General features: G+C 46.8%; 2 protein-coding genes across 2 annotated transcripts; one reads left to right on the plus strand and one right to left on the minus strand.

Annotated features, from left to right (window-relative positions):
- The first annotated feature begins 494 nt into the window (after positions 1 to 494).
- Positions 495 to 1,910, plus strand: LOC103628186 (uncharacterized). Its single transcript, XM_020537658.2, has 2 exons — positions 495 to 531; positions 1,344 to 1,910. The coding sequence occupies exon 2, from the start codon at positions 1,350 to 1,352 to the stop codon at positions 1,731 to 1,733; it is 384 nt and encodes a 127-aa protein (XP_020393247.1). The 5' UTR covers positions 495 to 531; positions 1,344 to 1,349; the 3' UTR covers positions 1,734 to 1,910.
- A 17,032-nt stretch (positions 1,911 to 18,942) lies between these two features.
- Positions 18,943 to 20,506, minus strand: LOC103628187 (uncharacterized). Its single transcript, XM_020537659.1, has 2 exons — positions 19,808 to 20,506; positions 18,943 to 19,708 (listed from the first exon to the last, which is right to left on the minus strand). Exons 1-2 carry the CDS (start codon positions 20,463 to 20,465, stop codon positions 19,074 to 19,076), a joined length of 1,293 nt encoding a protein of 430 aa, XP_020393248.1. The 5' UTR covers positions 20,466 to 20,506; the 3' UTR covers positions 18,943 to 19,073.
- Between the last annotated feature and the right edge of the window lie 221 nt (positions 20,507 to 20,727).

Raw genomic sequence — 20,727 nt, forward strand, 5'->3', positions numbered from 1 at the left:
CTTCAATGGTGTACCTGCAAATGAGATTAGCACAACTTCTCCTGTATCTTACATGACTGATGAACAGTGGAGGGCATTAGTTGCAAAGTGGTCTGATCCAAAGAACATGGTATGGGTATCTTGTCATATATTGTTCTTTCACTATAAGTTTGCAAAGGATCTTCGCATATTGAACCTATGATCTAATCTGACATGTTCATTCTCTTGTAGGAAATAAGTGAAAAGAACAAGCAGAACCGCAGTCAAGTCAAGTTTCATCAGGCTACGGGTTCTCGCTGCTATGTGGCACACTTACATGCATATGTAAGTAACTATTACCTTGTACTACTACCTGCACTTTTGCACTCAACTTCTATTGCATTTGATCTGAGCAAACTTCGCTGTGATTGTTTATCCACGAAACAGAAGCAGAAGAGAAACCGAGAAGAACCCAGCTTAGATCAGACTGAAGAACTAGATGCGGTGGACGCCTTCAAGACCTATCATACCAGCTCCAAACGTGGCCTGAGTGAACCGGCAAGAGAAGCACTTGTAAGTTCATTTGTTTGCTTTATTTAGTGTAATTTTTATGAGATCATATGAGGGAGGCTGGCTGTGGGTCGATGGAACGAAGGGGAGTGAGATCGATGAGTGAGATCGCCTGTCCCATCCCAGGGGAGTTCAGATCATAGTCTATTTTGTCTGCCATCAAATTTCTGAAATGAAAGTAAATATCATAGTCTATTTTTTGTAGGACCCGTGCACTAGAAATGTATAGCTTTTAGAGTCTTTGTTAAGCAAATCTGCTATAATTTGTAACTGTTTTCACATTATTTTTCATAGTCTATTTATAGAGTCTTTCAAATGTATAGCTTTTAATTTGCCATCAAATGTATAGCTTTTAAGCAAATATGCTATAATTTGTAACTGCTATAATTTGCTATAATTTGCCATCAAATGTATAGGTTTTAGAGTCTTTGTTAAGCAAATCTGCTATAATTTATAACTGTTTTCACATTATTTTTCATAGTCTATTTTTAGAGTCTTTCAAATGTATAGCTTTTAATTTGCCATCAAATGTATAGCTTTTAAGCAAATCTGCTATAATTTGTAACTGCTATAATTTGCCATCAAATGTATAGCTTTTAGAGTCTTTCATAGTCTATTTTTCATAGTCTTTGTTAATGCCTTGTAGGACCCGTGCACTAGAAATGAAAGTCACTGTTTTTACATTATTGTCAGCGACAAATCTACTATAATTTGTCATCTCTACATGCCTCAAATTATTGCAATAACTAACAATTGGCATCTTGCTGTTGCTCATTAGCATTAACATGTAACTGTTTCTGTCCATGATATTTCAGTCTCATATGGAGGCTTTGAGGGCTGAACCTGTTGCTGAAGGTGAGATGCCAGCATCCAGTGTGCACCTTGTGTCGAAGGTGTTGTCCCAGAGCAGCTCACACCAATTCCTGAAAAGCGTCGGCATCAAAACATCGGCAACCTCCAAGGCATCATCATCAAATCATAGTGAGCTTCGGGAACAACTTGCAGCTGAAGCGACGGCTGCTGTTCAAGGTGAACTCGACCAGCTCAGGAAGAAATGTGAAGAAGCTGAGGAACAGCAGGCGAGGACACAAAGGGAGTTGGAGGAGTACAAGAAGATAATAGAGAAGAACAACAAGGAGATGGAGGAGACCAATGTGCTCATCAAGAAGCTCTTGTCCTTGCATGGTAACTCTTCTTCGACATGAGGGCTGCTAGTCAGAGCTGCTGTTTTTGGCCTGTTCTTTGACATGAGGGTACCCAAAAACTCTAGTTGCTTGTGGGTGTCAACTTTTTATTATATGCTGTTATGTTTGTGCAAACTCAACTGAAATGTGAAGTCAAGTGGTGATGCTGTGAACTGAGTTTAGTGTTGTCCACTTAGTTTGTATGCGCACTGGAATATTAGTTGTATTCATCTACGGAATATGGAATTGTGTGCTCATTCCTCTGTTCTAGTATCTTTTGCAATTTCCAATAAAATTATTCTCTGCACATCTGTGACCAAACTGGTGGCATATAATAAAACATATGCCACGTCAGCTGCCACTGTACTAGCCACGTCAGCGTTGACGTCAGCGCTGACGTCAGCTGCCACGTCACTAGCCACGTCAGCGCTGACGTCATACGCATCAGGACCTTCCAAACGACTGTTAATGACCAAACCACGGCTCTATCTATGACGATACCGTACCGTCACAGAAACCAAACGACGTTAACAACACCGTCAGGTTGCTCGGGCAGACGACGAATTATGACGGAAAAGTGCCTTCCTCTATGACCACAACTGATCGTCATAGAATGAATTCACTTCCATGACAACGCGTATTTCGTCACAAAATGTATACACATTGATGACGAAAATTGTAGTTCGTCACAACACAACAAATGTGACGCGACCCCTATGACCAAATCGAACTCGTCACAAATTCGTCACACATCTTTATCTGTGACGATATATACACATGCTGTGACGCAATACAAACGTCATCGATGATAAGGTCTCTACTAGTGCCAGCTGGGACCTCCGCCGCCGCCGCCGCGCCGCCACAGCCAGACCACCAGTTGGGACGTGGGAGGCCGGTGGCACTGTCCCGGCGACAGCTGGGTGCGCTTCGCCGACACCACTCTCAGCAGATTCCTGCTGCTGAGAACCAGACCTGTCGGTGGGCCTGGTATCTGGCGGAGGGGGCGCGACCTTGGGAGCAGAAGGGGAGGAAGCCCTGGCGAACAAAGGATGGGTTAAGACCCGTCGGCATGATAACTAGACTTGTGGAAAAAGGGGGCTACACTTACTTGGGGCCCTGGACTTTACAGTGACACTGGAAGCAGGACGACCGCCGCTCCTGCTGCTGTTGTTGTGCTGGCGGTGGTTGTTGCTGTTGCTGCTGCTGCTGGTGCTCCCAGGGGTGATCACCCCCGTAAGGTGGTGGTGGCGGCGGGACCGGAGGGCTTACACGCCTCTGCACCCCGGGGGCCTGAGAGTTGGCCCCCTCGGTTCCGCCTGCGGTCCTCTGAAGCTTCTAGGAGGGCTCTGAAACGAGCGACCCATCAGCGCGACGCAGCCTGCACCGCCTCTCCTCCTCTGAACCCCCGGAGCTACATGGGGCGGAGGCACTGCTTGCATCCCCTTTGCCCTTGTTCAAGGGGCTAGGGGCCGCGGCAAGACCGGCACAAGGGGCCGGACCGGTGGGCTGGGGACCTCCAGCCGGTACACCAGGGATTTGGATCCCGCGGAGGGGGTCCCGACCGCCGATCTGACGAACCGCCACGCCGCTGTCGTCGAGGGTCGGCAGCATGGCCAGGACCGCCGTTCGCAGCCCTGGATTATCACAGAGTGCTGGGGTGTCCTGTGGGAGTATCAAGGATTCAGGGACAAAGGACTCACCAGTAATCCCCTTCACCAGGAGTTCTAGCTCCTCCCAGGATAGATCTGTACATGACCTGCGTTGGATCCTGCCGATATCATTCGGGCCAGTAAACCAGTAGCACAAGCGCGGCCTCCTCTGCAGCGGCATGACCCGGCGCTTCAGGAAGTTGCCGACCACATGCATGGAGGTCAGACCACCGGTTCCCAAGGTCTTGATCCTGTCCAGTACGGGCAGGAGCTCTGGCGATAGCGATGGCTTGGTCCTCCAGTGCTTGCGGTCGAGGGCTGGCCCGTTGCTCGGCAGGGCGAGGCGATCGTTGGCCTCGGCGCTGGCGATCACCCAGTCGCCGCGCCAGTTTTCCCACCTCGTGCCGTCGAAGGTGGAGATGTAGGCTACGACCGAATCTAGCCTCGTCTGAAAGTAGTAGGCACCAATATGGTCCCTAGCCTTCCCAGACTTGACCAGCACGAAGAAGTGGCAGAAGAGGGAAGTACAGGGGGCCACCCCTACGAACATCTCGCAGAGGTGGACGAAGATGGCTGCTTGGAGAATGGAGTGGGGCGTAAGGTGCTGAAGCTGGAGCCCGAACTCCTCCAACAGCAGTAGGAAGAAAGGCGAGATCGGCAGCGTCAACCCGCAGGAGATGTAGGAGACGAATAGCACGAACTCCCCAACGGCAAGGTCGTCGAGGGGAGCCGCGCCGGCGTGAATCCTTCCGGCGAGCCCTAGCACACTCCACCCGAGCAGGCCGCGCACCAGGTTGAGCGCCGCCTCAGAATGGAAGCGGTCGGGGTGATCGAGGGAAGCCATGGCATGCACGGCGGCGCAGGCATGGAACTAAGGAGCGCGAAGGCAAAAGGGCACAGCCGGCGGCGCGGGCGTGGAACGAAGAAGCACGAAGGCAAAGGGGTGCAAGCGATTGGGAGAGAATGCGAAAGGGTAACTTCTCCACGAGGAGCGAATCCCTTTTCTAGGAAAACGCTCCCGCTCGCGCCCTGAAACGCTGCAAGGAATCTCGTTCGACGCGCACCTGGCGCCCAGGCAGCCCCATCTCGGACACGGGGGCCCGGGTCCACAAGTCATGCAGCTGGTGTGCTGGTCTTCGAGTGCGAAAAGAGCGAACTGCCGCGCGGGGAGCGAACCGCCTCACACGATCGCGCGCCGCCTCGGGGCCGCTGCGAAAGGATATTTTTTAACCAAGGCGGCGGCAACGAGGCGCCCCGCACATGGCCCGACAAAACCGCTAGACGTGGGGGCCGTGGGTCAGTCAGCCGCGGGGACAAATATGGCAGTTGACGTGACCGAAGGCAGATTGACAGCAGGTGCGTCGACAGATGCGCTGAATTAGTGCGGCGCGTCAGCAGGCGTGCTAAGATGGCACCCCAATCACCACTCAGGCCATATTGAGGCAAGGTACAAGCTTTGGCCCCACCTGCAGGCTCGCATCCTCCCCTGAGGTGGGCCCGGGGGCCACTGTCGGTACCCTAGAACAGAGGTACCCCTTACTGCCGTATAAAGGCACAGTACCCACACGGTTATTACCCATGTGGCTATCCTTGGTCGCGTGGTAAAAGACCTGTATGTGGGACCAGACCAAGACTCGCCCAAGCTCGGGCGTCTACTCTGGGCCAGCAACAATACCTAACCCCACCACATGGGCAGGTCTGGTGCCGCCACGTGTCCAGAGAAGCTGACACTGAGGCACCTCCAGTAAGTAGGTCCGGACCCCCATGGAAACGTATTGGACCCTGTATATACAGTTTGGGCCTCCGGGTATGGCCCAGGACCTCCACGTGTGCAAACCAGACCCCTAGGATGGGATCCGGACCCCTCTGTGTGGGGTCCGCGCCGCTCACAGCAGGGTCCCGGGATTCTAGGACAGAGTATACCCAAGCCTTAGGCAAGGCCCAGGTGGGGGTCCGGTGCCAACACGTGTCTAGACCTTATCGTATAAACTTATGCTCTCCGCCCAGGCGAAGACCCGATGCTGCCACGTGGCCTACTGCATGTGACGTAAGCCAACAGACGGAGCCTAGCGTAAGCCTCTGGGCTACACCGCCCCTGCATTTATTGCGGATAAGACGAGCGCCTGTCCATTCCAGTGGCAGGCGGCGCGCCTGGTCCATGTTGCGTGGGTTGCGCTATTACTCATCATTACTCGCACGTTACCAAGAAAACGGTCGCCGCCTATCAATACTGCGTGGACTGCGGCCATCATGCGCCCGGTGATTACTCAGGTGTTATTAGTATTAACTATCCACATAATGTATTCTTTCCATTATGTCCCTGGGCCCACATGTCGGGGCTCAACATTCTTGTATGTGCCTCCCTTAAACAATAAAAGGGAAGGCACACAACGTTACAGGACAGGCTCACAAGCACACAGACACACGCTCATACTCATACTCAATACAACATACACACAGTGGAAGTAAGGTATTATGCTACGGCGACCTGAACCACTCTAAACCCTCGAGTCCTCGTGTGTTCATCCACCTTCCAATAGACAGGCAAAACGCTTAAGCCCCCTTCTCATCTTAGGATTAGGGCGGGTGCGTTCCGCCACCCGGCCGGAGGATTTTCTCTCCGACAACGACTATCTCCAAAATGCTCAACAAATGGTAAGATTGATGTAACTATGTCGATAACCAATAAGTATGTTTACTTATGAAAGTATTTTGTCTATACAGGAAGCTATGAGTGGCCAAAAGCCTAGTGACATTAAGGTGTTTATGGCAGGCTATGCAGCCAGATGACCACAAATCAGATGGTGAGTTTTGACCCAAAATTATAAAATGGTCAAAGTATCAAAATTTATGCATTTGTAAGTTATAAATAATGTATAAGTGACATATGAGGAGGAGATGGTTCAGCATCATGGCCCCGACTTCGATTGGTAACATGCATCGTAGGATCCCTCAGCGGTACATGCTAGTGGTGAGGAAACTCATGGATGGTTAGCTCTAACTTACAAAATTACACGATTGACACTAATTTGGTAATGCACTAAGAACATTTTTTGAATCACTTGTAGGTACACACTCTTCGATGGAGTGATTGACTCGTCTGAGGTGAGAGCTCAGAGGAAAGGTTCATCGTCCTGTAGCTCGTGCTCTCGTCGACCAAACAGGTAGGAGTTAGAGATTTCGAGGTTGCGTGAGATGATGAGACAACAAAGTGAATATTTCATGGCTTGCATGCTGAAAGTCGCCTAGAGGGGGGTGAATAGGGCGAATCTGAAATTTACAAACTTAAGCACACCTTCAAGTCGGGTTAGCGTTAGAAATAGAAACGAGTCCGAGAGAGAGGGCGCAAAACAAATCGTGAGCGAATAAAGAGCGAGACATGATGATTTGTTTTACCGAGGTTCGGTTCTTGCAAACCTACTCCCCGTTGAGGTGGTCACAAAGACCGGGTCTCTTTCAACACTTTCCCTCTCTCAAACGGTCCCTCGGACCGAGTGAGCTTCTCTTCTCAATCAAACGGGACACAAAGTCCCAGCAAGGATCACCGCACAATTGGTGTCTCTTGCCTCGGTTACAATTGAGTTGTCACAAGAAGACTAAGAAAGAAAAGAAGTGATCCAAGCGCAAGAGCTCAAATGAACACGACAAATCACTCTCTCTAATCACTAAAGCTTTGTGTGGAGTTAGGAGAGGATTTGATCTCTTTGGTGTGTCTTGTATTGAATGCTAGCTCTTGTAAGGTGTAGAAGAGTGAAAACTTGGATGCCATTGAATGTGGGGTGGTTGGGGTATTTATAGCCCCAACCACCAAAAATGGTCGTTGGAAGGCTGCAGTCGCATGGCGCACCGGACAGTCCGGTGCCCCAGCCACGTCAGCAGACCGTTGGGGTTCGACCGTTGGAGCTCTGACTTGTGGGGCCTCTGGGCTGTCCGGTGGTGCACCGGACAGGTCCTGTAGACTGTCCGGTGCGCCAACTGCGCGTCCTCTGACCTCTGCGCGCGCAGGCGCGCATTTAATGCGTTGCAGTCGACCGTTGCACGCGAAATAGCCGTTGCTCCGCTGGCACACCGGACAGTCCGGTGATTTATAGCGGAGTGCCCTCTGAATTTTCCCGAAGGTGAAGAGTTCAAGCGGAAGTGCCCTGGTGCACCGGACACTGTCCGGTGGCACACCGGACAGTCTGGTGCGCCAGACCAGGGTGTCTTTCGGTTTGTCTTTTGCTCTCTTGTTTGAACCCTTTTCTTGGTCTTTTTATTGACTTATTGTGAACCTTTGGCACCTGTAGAACTTATAGACTAGAGTAAACTAGTTAGTCCAATTATTTGTGTTGGGCAATTCAACCACCAAAATCAATTAGGAAATAGGTGTAAGCCTAATTCCCTTTCAATCTCCCCCTTTTTGGTGATTGATGCCAACACAAACCAAAGCAAATATAGAAGTGCATAATTGAACTAGTTTGCATAATTGTATGTGCAAAGGTTACTTAGAATTTGAGCCAATATAAATTCATAAGATATGCATGGATTGTTTCTTTAATTTTTGACATTTTGGACCACGCTTGCACCACTTGTTTTGTTTTTGCAAATTCTTTTGTAAATTCTTTTCAAAGTTCTTTTGCAAATAGTCAAAGGTAAATGAATAAGATTTTGAGAAGCATTTTCAAGATTTGAAATTTTCTCCCCCTGTTTCAAATGCTTTTCCTTTGACTTCAACAAAACTCTCCCTTAATAAATTCCTCCTCTTAGTGTTCAAGAGGGTTTTAAGATATAAATTTTGAAAATACTACTTTGTCCCCTTTTTGAACATAATAAGATACCAATATGAAAAACTCTTTTAAAATAAGGGTGGTGGTGCGGTCCTTTTGATTTGGGCTAATACTTTCTCCCCCTTTGGCATGAATCACCAAAAACGGATACTTTGAGTGAAATATAAGCCCGTGGAAACTACTTTCTCCCCCTTTGGCAAACAAAATATGAGTGAAGATTATACCAAAGTTGGATATTTGCTCGGAGCGACGGCGAAGGATGAGTTATGGAGTGGAGTGGAAGCCTTTGTCTTTGCCGAAGACTCCAATTCCCTTTTAATACACCTATGACTTGGTGTGAAATATACTTGAAAACACATTAGTCATGGCATATAAAAGAGACATGATCAAAGGTATATTCATGAGCTATGTATGCAAGACATCAAAAGAAATTCCTAGAATCAAGAATATTTAGCTCATGCCTAAGTTTATTAAAAGTTTGTTCATCTCGTGGCTTGGTAAAGATATCGGCTAATTGTTCCTTAGTGTTGATATATGCAATCTCGATATCTCCCTTTTGTTGGTGATCTCTTAAGAAATGATACCGAATGGCTATATGTTTAGTGCGGCTATGTTCAACGGGATTATCCGCCATGCGGATTGCACTCTCATTATCACATAGAAGAGGAACTTTGGTTAATTTGTAACCATAGTCCCTAAGGGTTTGCCTCATCCAAAGTAGTTGCGCGCAACAATGACCTACGGCAATATACTCGGCTTCGGCGGTACAAAGAGCTACGGAATTTTGCTTCTTTGAAGCCCAAGACACCAAGGATCTTCCCAAGAACTGGCAAGTTCCCGATGTGCACTTTCTATTAATCTTACACCCTGCCCAATCGGCATCCGAATAACCAATTAAATCAAAAGTGGATCCCCTAGGATACCAAAGCCCAAACTTAGGAGTATGAACTAAATATCTCAAGATTCGTTTTCCGGCTTAATGTGAGCTTCCTTAGGGTCGGCTTGGAATCTTGCACACATGCATACGGTAAGCATAATATCCGGTCAAGATGCACATAAATAGAGTAAAGAGCCTATCATCGACCGATATACCTTTTGATCGACGGATTTACCTCCCGTGTCGAGGTCGAGATGCCCATTGGTTCCCATGGGTGTCTTGATGGGCTTGGCATCCTTCATCCCAAACTTGTTTAGAATGTCTTGTATATACTATGTTTGGCTAATGAAGGTGCCCTCTTGGAGTTGCTTTACTTGAAATCCTAAGAAGTACTTCAACTCCCCCATCATCGACATCTCGAATTTTTGTGTCATGATCCTACTAAATTCCTCACATGTAGATCCGTTAGTAGACCCAAATATGATATCATCAACATAGATTTGGCATACAAACAAATCATTGTCAAGAGTTTTAGTAAATAAAGTAGGATCGACTTTTCCGACTTTGAAGCCATTAGTGAGAAGAAAATCTCTTAGGCATTCATACCATGCTCTTGGGGCTTGCTTGAGCCCATAAAGCGCCTTAGAGAGTTTATAAACATGGTTAGGGTACTCACTATCTTCAAAGCCGGGAGGTTGCTCAACATAGACCTCTTCCTTGATTGGTCCATTGAGGAAGGCACTTTTCACGTCCATTTGGTAAAGCTTAAAACCATGGTAAGTAGCATAGGCAAGTAATATACGAATTGATTCAAGCCTAGCTACGGGTGCATAGGTTTCACCAAAATCCAAACCTTCGACTTGTGAATATCCCTTGGCCACAAGTCGGGCTTTGTTCCTTGTCACCACACCATGCTCGTCTTGCTTGTTGCGGAACACCCACTTGGTTCCTACAACATTTTGATTAGGACGTGGAACTAAATGCCATACCTCATTCCGAGTGAAATTGTTGAGCTCCTCTTGCATCGCCACCACCCAATCCGAATCGTGTAGTGCTTCCTCTATCCTGTGTGGCTCAATAGAGGAAACAAAAGAGTAATGCTCACAAAAATGTGCAACACAAGATCTAGTGGTTACCCCCTTATGAATGTCGCCGAGGATAGTGTCGACGGGGTGATCTCGTTGAATTGCTTGGTGGACTCTTGGGTGTGGCGGCCTTGGAACTTGTTCTTCTTCCTTATCTTGAGCATGGGCATCTCCCCCTTGATCATTGCTCTCCTCTTGAGGTGGCTCAACATCTTGATCTTCTCCTTCATCACTTTGAGCCTTATCCTCGTCTTGAGTTGGTGGAGATGCTTGTGTGGAGGAAGATGGTTGATCTTGTGCATTTGGAGGCTCTTCGGTTTCCTTAGGACACACATCCCCAATGGACATGTTCCTTAGCGCGATGCACAGAGCCTCTTCATCATCTATCTCATCAAGATCAACTTGCTCTACTTGAAAGCCGTTAGTTTCATCAAACACAACGTCACAAGAAACTTCAACTAGTCCTGAGGACTTGTTAAAGACTCTATATGCCCTTGTGTTTGAATCATATCCTAGTAAAAAGCCTTCTATAGTCTTAGGAGCAAATTTAGATTTTCTACCTCTTTTAACAAGAATAAAGCATTTGCTACCAAAGACTCTAAAATATGAAATATTGGGCTTTTTACCGGTTAGGAGTTCGTATGATGTCTTCTTGAGGATTCGGTGTAGATACAACCGGTTGATGGCGTAGCAGGCGGTGTTGACCGCCTCAGCCCAAAACCGATCCGAAGTCTTGTATTCATCAAGCATGGTTCTTGCCATGTCCAATAGAGTTCTATTCTTCCTCTCCACTACACCATTCTGTTGTGACGTGTAGGGAGAAGAGAACTCATGCTTGATGCCCTCCTCCTCAAGGAAGCCTTCAATTTGAGAGTTCTTGAACTCCGTCCCGTTGTCGCTTCTAATTTTCTTGATCCTTAAGCCGAACTCATTTTGAGCCTGTCTCAAGAATCCCTTTAAGGTTTCTTGGGTATGAGATTTTTCCTGCAAAAAGAACACCCAAGTGAAGCGAGAATAATCATCCACAATAACTATACAGTACTTACTCCCGCCGATGCTTATGTAAGCTATCGGGCCGAATAGGTCCATGTGTAGGAGCTCGAGTGGCCTGTCAGTCGTCATGATGTTCTTGTGTGGATGATGAACACCAACTTGCTTCCCTGCCTGACATGCGCTACAAATCCTGTCTTTCTCATAATGAACATTGGTTAGTCCCAAAATGTGTTCTCCTTTTAGAAGTTTGTGAAGATTCTTCATTCCAACATGTGCTAGTCGGCGATGCCAGAGCCAGCCCATGTTAGTCTTAGCAATTAAGCAAGTGTCGAGTTCAGCTCTATCAAAATCTACTAAGTATAGCTGACCCTCTAACACTCCCTTAAATGCTATTGAATCATCACTCATTCTAAAGACAGTAACACCTACATCTGTGAAAAGACAGTTGTAGTCCATTTTGCATAATTGAGATACTGAAAGCAAATTGTAATCTAAAGAATCCATAAGAAAAACATTGGAAATAGAATGGTCAGGAGATAGCAGTTTTACCCAATCCTTTGACCAAACCTTGATTTCCATCCCCGAATGTGATAGCTCGTTGGGGATCTTGGTTTTTCTCATAGGAGGAGAACATCTTCTTCTCCCCTGTCATGTGGTTTGTGCACCCGCTATCGATAATCCAACTTGAGCCCCCAGATGCATAAACCTACAAAACAAGTTTAGTTCTTGATTTTAGGTACCCAAATGGTTTTGGGTCCTTTGGCATTATACACAAGAACTTTGGGTACCCAAACACAAGTCTTTGACCCCTTGTGCTTGCCCCCAACATATTTGGCAACTACCTTGCCGGATTTGTTAGTTAAAACATAAGATGCATCAAAGGTTTTAAATGAGATGTTAGAATCATTTGATGCACTAGGAGTTCTCTTCTTAGGCAATTTAGCACGGGTTGATTGCCTAGAGCTAGATGTCTCACCCTTATACATAAAAGCATGATTAGGGCCAGAGTGAGACTTCCTAGAATGAATTCTTCTAATTTTGCTCTCGGGATAACTGGCAGGGTACAAAATGTAACCCTCGTTATCCTGAGGCATGGGAGCCTTGCCCTTAACAAAATTGGACAATCTTTTAGGAGGGGCATTAAGTTTGACATTGTCTCCCTTTTGGAAGCCAATGCCATCCTTGATGCCAGGGCGTCTCCCACTATAGAGCATGCTTCTAGCAAATTTAAATTTCTCATTTTCTAAGTCATGCTCGGCAATTTTAGCATCTAATTTAGCTATATGATCATTTTGTTGTTTAATTAAAGCCATATGATCATGAATAGCATCAATGTTAATGTCTCTACATCTAGTGCAAATGGAAGTATGCTCAACGGTAGATGTAGAGGGTTTGCAAGATTTTAATTCTACAACCTTAGCATGTAATATATCATTTTCATTTCTAAGGTTAGAAATAGTGACATTGCAAACATTTAAATCTTTAGCCTTAGCAATTAATTTTTCATTTTCGTCTCTAAGGCTAGCAAGAGAGATATTCAATTCTTCAATCTTAGCAAGCAAATCAACATTATCATTTCTAAGATTGGGAATTGAAACATCACAAACATTTGAATCAACCTTAGCTATTAGACTAGCATTTTCATTTCTAAGGTTGACAATAGTATCATGGCAAGTGCTTAGCTCACTAGATAGTTTTTCACATTTTTCTACTTCTAGAGCGTAAGCATTTTTAACCTTAACATGCTTTTTATTCTCCTTAATTAGGAAGTCCTCTTGGGTGTCCAAGAGATCATCCTTCTCATGAATAGCGCTAATTAATTCATTCAATTTTTCTTTTTGTTGCATGTTTAGGTTGGCAAAAAGGGTGCGCAAATTATCCTCCTCATCACTAGCATTATCTTCATCACTAGAGGATACATATTTAGAGGATGATTTAGATTTTACCTTCTTCCTTTAGTCGTCCTTTGCCATGAGGCACTTGTGGCCGACGTTGGGGAAGAGAAGACCCTTGGTGACGGCGATGTTTGCGGCGTCCTCGTCGGAGGAGGAGTCGGTGGAGCTCTCGTCGGAGTCCCACTCTCGGCAAACATGGGCATCGCCGCCCTTCTTGTTGTAGTATCTCTTCTTCTCCTTTCTTCTCCCCTTCTTGTCGTCGCCCCTGTCACTATCACTAGATAATGGACATTTAGCAATGAAATGACCGGGCTTACCACACTTGTAGCATACTTTCTTGGAGGGAGGCTTGTAGTCCTTCCCCCTCCTTTGTTTGAGGATTTGGCGAAAGCTCTTGATGATGAGCGCCATTTTCTCGTTGTCGAGCTTAGAGGCATCGATGGGTTGTCTACTTGATGTAGACTCCTCCTTCTTCTCCTCTGTCGCCTTGAATGCGACCGGTTGTGCTTCAGACGTGGAGGGGCCATCTAGCTTGTTGATTTTCTTTGAGCATTTGATCATCAACTCAAAGCTCACAAAGTTTCCTATCACTTCCTCGGGAGTCATTAGTGTATATCTAGGATTACTATGAATTAATTGAACTTGAGTAGGGTTAAGGAAAACAAGTGATCTAAGAATAACCTTAACCACTTCGTGGTCATCCCATTTTTTGCTCCCGAGGTTGCGCACTTGGTTCACCAAGGTTTTGAGCCGGTTGTACATGTCTTGTGGCTCTTCTCCTTGGCGAAGTCGGAAGTGACCGAGCTCCCCCTCGATCGTCTCCCGCTTGGTGATCTTGGTCACCTCGTCTTCTTTGTGTGCGGTCTTTAGCACGTCCCAAATCTCCTTTGCGCTCTTCAACCCTTGTACCTTATTATACTCCTCTCGACTTAGAGAGGCGAGGAGTATCGTGGTGGCTTGGGAATTGAAGTGCACAATTTGGGCAACTTCGTCCTCAACATAGTATTCATCCCCTAGGGATGGTACCTGTACACCAAACTCAACAACATCCCATATACTTTTGTGGAGTGAGGTTAGGTGATATCGCATCATATCACTCCACCCAGCGTAATCTTCACCATCAAACGTTGGTGGTTTGCCCAATGGGACGGAAAGTAATGGCGTATGTTTAGGAATGCGAGGGTAGCGTAGGGGGATCTTACTAAACTTCTTGCGCTCATGGCGCTTAGAAGTTACGAACGGCGTGTCGGAGCCGGAGGTGGATGGCGACGAGGAGTCGGTCTCGTAGTAGACCACCTTCCTCATCTTCTTCTTCTTGTCACCGCTCCGACGCGACTTGTGTGAAGAGGATTCCTTTTCCTTCCCCTTCCCTTTGTTGTAGGACTCTCCCGATGGAGCCTTCCTGTGGCTTGTAATGGGCTTCTCGCCGGTCCCCATCTCTTTCTTGGCGTGATCTCCCAACATCACTTCGAGCGGTTAGGCTCTAATGAAGCACCGGGCCCCGATACCAATTGAAAGTCGCCTAGAGGGGGGTGAATAGGGCAAATCTGAAATTTACAAACTTAAGCACACCTTCAAGCCGGGTTAGCGTTAGAAATAGAAACGAGTCCGAGAGAGAGGGCGCAAAACAAATCGTGAGTGAATAAAGAGCGAGACACGATGATTTGTTTTACCGAGGTTCGGTTCTTGCAAACCTACTCCCCGTTGAGGTGGTCACAAAGACCGGGTCTCTTTCAACCCTTTCCCTCTCTCAAACGGTCCCTCGGACCGAGTGAGCTTCTCTTCTCAATCAAACGGGACACAAAGTCCCCGCAAGGATCACCACACAATTGGTGTCCCTTGCCTCGGTTACAATTGAGTTGTCACAAGAAGACTGAGAAAGAAAAGAAGCGATCCAAGCGCAAGAGCTCAAATGAACATGACAAATCACTCTCTCTAATCACTAAAGCTTTGTGTGGAGTTGGGAGAGGATTTGATCTCTTTGGTGTGTCTTGTATTGAATGCTAGCTCTTGTAAGGTGTAGAAGAGTGAAAACTTGGATGCCATTGAATGTGGGGTGGTTGGGGTATTTATAGCCCCAACCACCAAAAATGGTCGTTGGAAGGCTGCAGTCGCATGGCGCACCGGACAGTCCGGTGCGCCACCGGACACTATCCGGTGCCCCAGCCACGTCAGCAGACCGTTGGGGTTTGACCGTTGGAGCTCTGACTTGTGGGGCCTCTAGGCTGTCCGGTGGTGCACCGGACAGGTCCTGTAGACTGTCCGGTGCGCCAACTGCGTGTCCTCTGACCTCTGCGCGCGCAGGCGCGCATTTAATGTGTTGCAGTCGACCGTTGCGCGCGAAGTAGTCGTTGCTCCGCTGGCACACCGGGCACTGTCCGATGACTCACCAGACAGTCCGGTGAATTATAGCGGAGTGCCCTCTGAATTTTCCCGAAGGTGAAGAGTTCGAGCTAAAGTGCCCTGGTGCACCGGACACTGTCCGGTGGTGCACCAGACAGTCCGGTGCGCCAGACCAGGGTGCCTTTCGGGTTTTCTTTTGCTCTCTTGTTTGAACCCTTTTCTTGGTCTTTTTATTGACTTATTGTGAACCTTTGGCACCTGTAGAACTTATAGACTAGAGCAAACTAGTTAGTCCAATTATTTGTGTTGGGCAATTCAACCACCAAAATCAATTAGAAAATAGGTGTAAGGCTAATTCCCTTTCACATGCAACATCAAAAAGCGATGTTTCAAGTAAATATAGATGATTCAAACTCTAAATTCATATATTTGAAAACAATATTTGCAATAGTAACATATTTGTTTAATAGATAATGCATCAATAGGGCATGATATTACCAGATATTCCACCGCCACCGCCGACATAATGGAGGCCTTTTGCATCCATACCAGCTCAGGTATGCTAGCCTTAGAAAATTCTCTTATAACATTATCGAACCTATCATTTTATCTAGTTATTATAGTGAAACAGTAACTCTTTCTAAATTTAATCAAATGTCCATTAAACAGGGACTAGGGATGCAACAGTTTAACACCCCAACACATATACCTGCACCGAGACCAAGTAAATTTTGTAACTCTCAAAATATTCTTATGATTTTGTACATTTGTATATTAACTTGTTGATAGGCTACGCCAGGAGTGGGTGGGAGTGGGACTAAACCACCTGGAACGACTTTTGTTGAGTCCCTCTTCGCGTATCCTCCTCCTGGTGGCAGCATAGGCCAAAGCTCAAACCATCCAAGTAGTTGTCCATGAAGTATGCTACTTTTATATTTGAACTTGTGGTTCGTCTTTAGTTATAGATGATGAATGCTATTGGTTAAAATAAATTTTTTGTGTTTTGGTTAACAAAAGACCTAACTTGCCTTATTGTTGTGATTTGAATTGTATATGTGAGCTATGTGGAATTGGTAATGAATTTGTAATGTGAAGTATGGGAGTTATGTGGATTGGATATGTGAGCTATAGTGATGTATGTGATATGTGAGTTTTATGATGATATGTATTGTATATGTGCTATTTTCTGAAAATTGGATGATAAATTGACAAAATAGGTTGTTGTTGCAGCAGCACAGGTTAATCCCTGTTGGCATGACCATATCCGACGAGAGTTACTGTGCCCAGGATAATGCCCATCGGCCAGGGCAGTCAACAGGGATAAGGGCATTAATTGCCATCTGCTAGTGGGGTGGCCGACGGGGATAATGTATTGACATCGACTAGAGCGGGTCGATGGGAGTTAACACGCAGGGTTAACTCCTGTCGGCCTACTATCACTAGTACAATTTGGCTCTATACAAGCGGTAGGCTTTTTACATCACAGGCGGTTCGGATAGAAAACCGCCTGGGATGTCCCAGGCTATTCGAACCGCCTGTGATGTATTAGTATCACAAGCGATTTTTGTTTCAGACCGCTTGTGGTGCTCGATTCGTTTCATAAACGGTCCATTATGAAAAAACCGCCTGTGATTGTGATTTGATTACCATATTAATATTTTAATTTTTAACAAAAATATGCAAATATAATTTAAATGAATTTTAATAGCACACATAGATAACTAGCGAGATTTTAAATTAATTGGCAACCACAATGCATAGTCGATCATACATGCTAATAAATACAATTTGATTCATACAATTTTTCATGAACTACCATTTTTCCACATGTATGGCTTTAAGTTCTTATCAATTTTCTTTTCCACACGCTTGATTCTCTCATATTGAAATACAGTCGGACCTATATTGATTTGTTATGAATATCATTTGTATATTAATTCTGTATATGAATCTGGAATCTGCATATGAATCTGGAATCTGTATAATGAAATACAGTCGGACCTATATTTAAAACCGCCTGTGGTATGTGTCTAACACAAGCGGCTAGGATTAGAAACCGCATGTGATGTGTGTCTAACACAAGCGGCTAGGATTAGAAACCGCCTGTGATGTGTGTCTATCATAGGCGGTTCCTTTAGATAGAACCGCTTGTGATGTGTGTCTATCACAAGCGGTTTTTGATTGACCGCCTGTGATGTTGTTTTACATCACAGGCGGTGCACCACAAGCGGTTCCTGGAACCGCCTGTGTAGAGGCTAACTGGACCGCCTGTATATAGGTTTACTGTAGTAGTGTATAGCCAACGGGAATTAATTAATTCCCTTCGGTGGTGGCCGACGGGAATTATATAATTCCTGACATTTAACCCCTGTCGGCCATGTACCGATGAAAATAACTAATTTCTATCAGTTACACTTTAATTCCCATCTGTAATTGGCCGACGAGAATTCCCTGAATTCCTGTTGTGTAGGGAGCAATCCGGCCATGTCGTGCCTACTTTGCGGTTACGCCGATTTTTCTTGTATCCTTGTGATTTCGATCACTTATTATGTTACATATGCTCATTTTCTGACCCTTTTGTTCCGGTAGCTTTTTGAGTTTCCTAAGAAATTTTCTAGGTCATCAAACCACCAGTTGGTTTAGGTGATTTGGGTTTATGCTTTTTCTTTATTTTTTGATTAAAGGTGAGAGCATCACTTTCGAGTTTCAGTATGTTTTGCTCAAGCACTTGGTTTCATGTTGGTTTGAGTGTTCCATTGTATTCATCACCAAAAACAACCTACCATTGTTTGGCTCGTGGCCTATTTATTTGCTACTTTTGCTATCTTGAGGGCTTTGGTGAAGTTTTGAGAAGTAAGCCAAGATTGTCTAGAAAAAATATTGTATTGCCTCTCATCCACCCTCCTCTAATCGCTCTCCTTTATCATTTAATGTCAAATTTTTGGCGTGTTTTTTTAAATCTCTGGAACTTGGCGGGTTTTAAACCATTAGAAAATTACATACAACATAAAGAGAAGATATATTTGTATTTATTTGTGCCTGAAATGCGTGAAATTGTTGGAGAACCATTCACTTAATGTTAGATAGAGTTTTATCCATCTTTTTTCAATATATGGGTACTCTCACATTGTAAAGTATTAAAGGAACATATGAGAAAATAAGGGGTGTTTGCTTTAGAGAAAAATTCCAAGTAAGAGCTGACCAGAGCCAACCAAACATCTTCTAGAATTGCAAACTTCATAAAATTTTGAGAGTGGCAACATAAGTTTTAAGCTACCTAGTTTGCTACTCTGAAATCCTTAAAAAAACAAACTAGAAATGGAGTTTGAAGCTATGTACCCGTCACTGGCACAAGTTATGAGAAAGTACAAATGTTGAAATTGCTAAAACAATGGTAGGTTCATTTGTATGAAGATCCCGCGCTTTTAAACAAATGTTGAAATCTCTGAAAAAGAACAAAGAGAAGGTACCCTTTTTGTTTTATGTTAGGGTTCATTTGTGCGTTCCTTCTGTAGGAACTTCGTGCGCTTCTACCCCACCCCACCCCAACACACACAATGAAATAGCTTACATAAAGAACAAAGAGAACATGTTTCTTGTTTTTGCAAAGCACTGACGAACATGCTGTCCAACAACTTGTAATGAACTAAACTGCAAATTTAATCGACAATCAAAACAAAATATGCTAGGATTGATCTAAATATTTTGCTATATGTGTCTCTATGATGTGTTTGCTATACCCAGCCGCAAGATCTAATCTTTACATATGACCACGAAGCACGGGAGAAGAGCACTCGGGTTGAGCAGGTACAGCTCCTCGATGCTTGAATCGTCACCGACCTGGCCGGCGACCGAGTCGAATCCCGGCTGCACGGCGAAGTCCTGGCTCAGCTTCTCCAGCGGGCGGTGGATCCTCCCCGCGATAACCCTGCACACGAGCAGCGCGTGCTTCGCGCCGACGCCGGAGGTTTCCTGCAGGCACTCCAGCGCGTGCCTGCTCGTGGAGGTGGTGAACACGCCGCCGCCGCTGTTCCTGGACTTCCTGGTCGCCGAGAAGCCGTGCCGGATGATGCGGCAGACGTTGCACAGGCTCGACGTGCAGACGCTGTGCGAGCCGCCGCTGCCGAGGGAGCAGGAGACGGTGGTGCCGTGGAACTGGAGCAGCTCGTTGCCGTCGGCGACGCAGCGGGGGTGCTTGTTGGGCAGCCTCGCCGCCCTGCCCTTCACCTCCTCCATGTACTCCTTGAACCGGTCCACCCGCCTCTCCATGCTGTGGACCTTGACGACTCGCTCGACGCGGTCCAGCGCGGCCTCGGGATTCGGCCACCCGACACTGTATATGAGTTCCACCACCTTGCTCGCCGTCTCGCCGCCCACCACCTCGGTGACTGCACGCGAGAACCGTAGTCCGGAGCCATCATCAGACATGAAATGAAGCACGACGACTCTGAATTCCTGACCACAGAAGTATAAATGGTGGCGCTTACCAGCGTGGAAGACGAGGTGATGCGACTCCAGGGCGTTGTCGTTGGGGAAGCGGGCGCCACAGCGGTTGCATCGGACCCCGACCTCGACGCAGGGGGCCCAGGCGGGAATGGGCGACCCCAGGTCGCCGCCGCCGAGGCGGAGCGGTGACTTCCTCTGGGAGAGACGGGCGCCGGTGGCGCACCGCATCAGGAGCGGGCTGTGCGCGTACGGCGGCACCGCGCCTACGTCCGAGGCGGCGAGCGCGGATGCTGGCCCCCCGGCGGCGAGCAGCACGTCGTGCGTCACCGCGTTAAGGACGTCGCTGCTCTCGACCGACATCGGGCTGTCGCACTTGCTGCGCACGGCCGGTGGCGCCTGGAACCTGGCGCTGTGGATCACGTCCCGCAGATTGGAGATGGAGCGCGAGCACCCCGACCTCGGCAGCGACAACGACGGCTGCAGCAGGAACGACCTCTTGAGACCGAGGCCCCTGGCGCTGGCGCTGGCGCCGCGCGAGGCGTCGTCCCGCTTGATCACGTCGCAGGAGTCCTGCGACTTGCAGCTCAGGGACTTCTTGAGCGCCGTCCACCACAGAATGGCCATCTTCTTGGATCTCCTCAGCGTACGCTTCCAGGCTCTCCTTTGCTCTTGGTGGATAGCCGGGTTGCTTCCAGCCATTGCTATTTATTGGCCAAAACACTTACCATCATTCAATGAAAGATTTTCAAATCGAATCTGAGCACAATAAATGGTGTCAAATGCATTTGCCAAAGATTCACCATCAAGATCATGAGACGAGATCGAAGAACCTGAGGAGGCCAGGCCAACCATGGAAGGTCGTTGCAGTCGCTGCACCACCAGCACATGCAGCTAGCGGAAAATGAGTAAACAAATGAGGGCAGCGAGGGAGAGTCTCCGCCGCTGGAATTTTCCTGCCGTG

This window comes from Zea mays, chromosome 5, assembly GCF_902167145.1.
Source record: "Zea mays cultivar B73 chromosome 5, Zm-B73-REFERENCE-NAM-5.0, whole genome shotgun sequence".
NCBI lineage: Eukaryota > Viridiplantae > Streptophyta > Magnoliopsida > Poales > Poaceae > Zea > Zea mays.

Bases quoted from the DNA above. Each gene is read 5' to 3' on its own strand.
- LOC103628186 (XM_020537658.2), top strand. From the start codon at position 1,350: ATGGAGGCTTTGAGGGCTGAACCTGTTGCTGAAGGTGAGATGCCAGCA.
- LOC103628187 (XM_020537659.1), bottom strand. From the start codon at position 20,465: ATGGCTGGAAGCAACCCGGCTATCCACCAAGAGCAAAGGAGAGCCTGG. The intron at 19,709-19,807 runs GTAAGCGCCACC...TCTCGCGTGCAG, and splicing joins TCACCTCGTCTTCCACGCTG to TCACCGAGGTGGTGGGCGGC.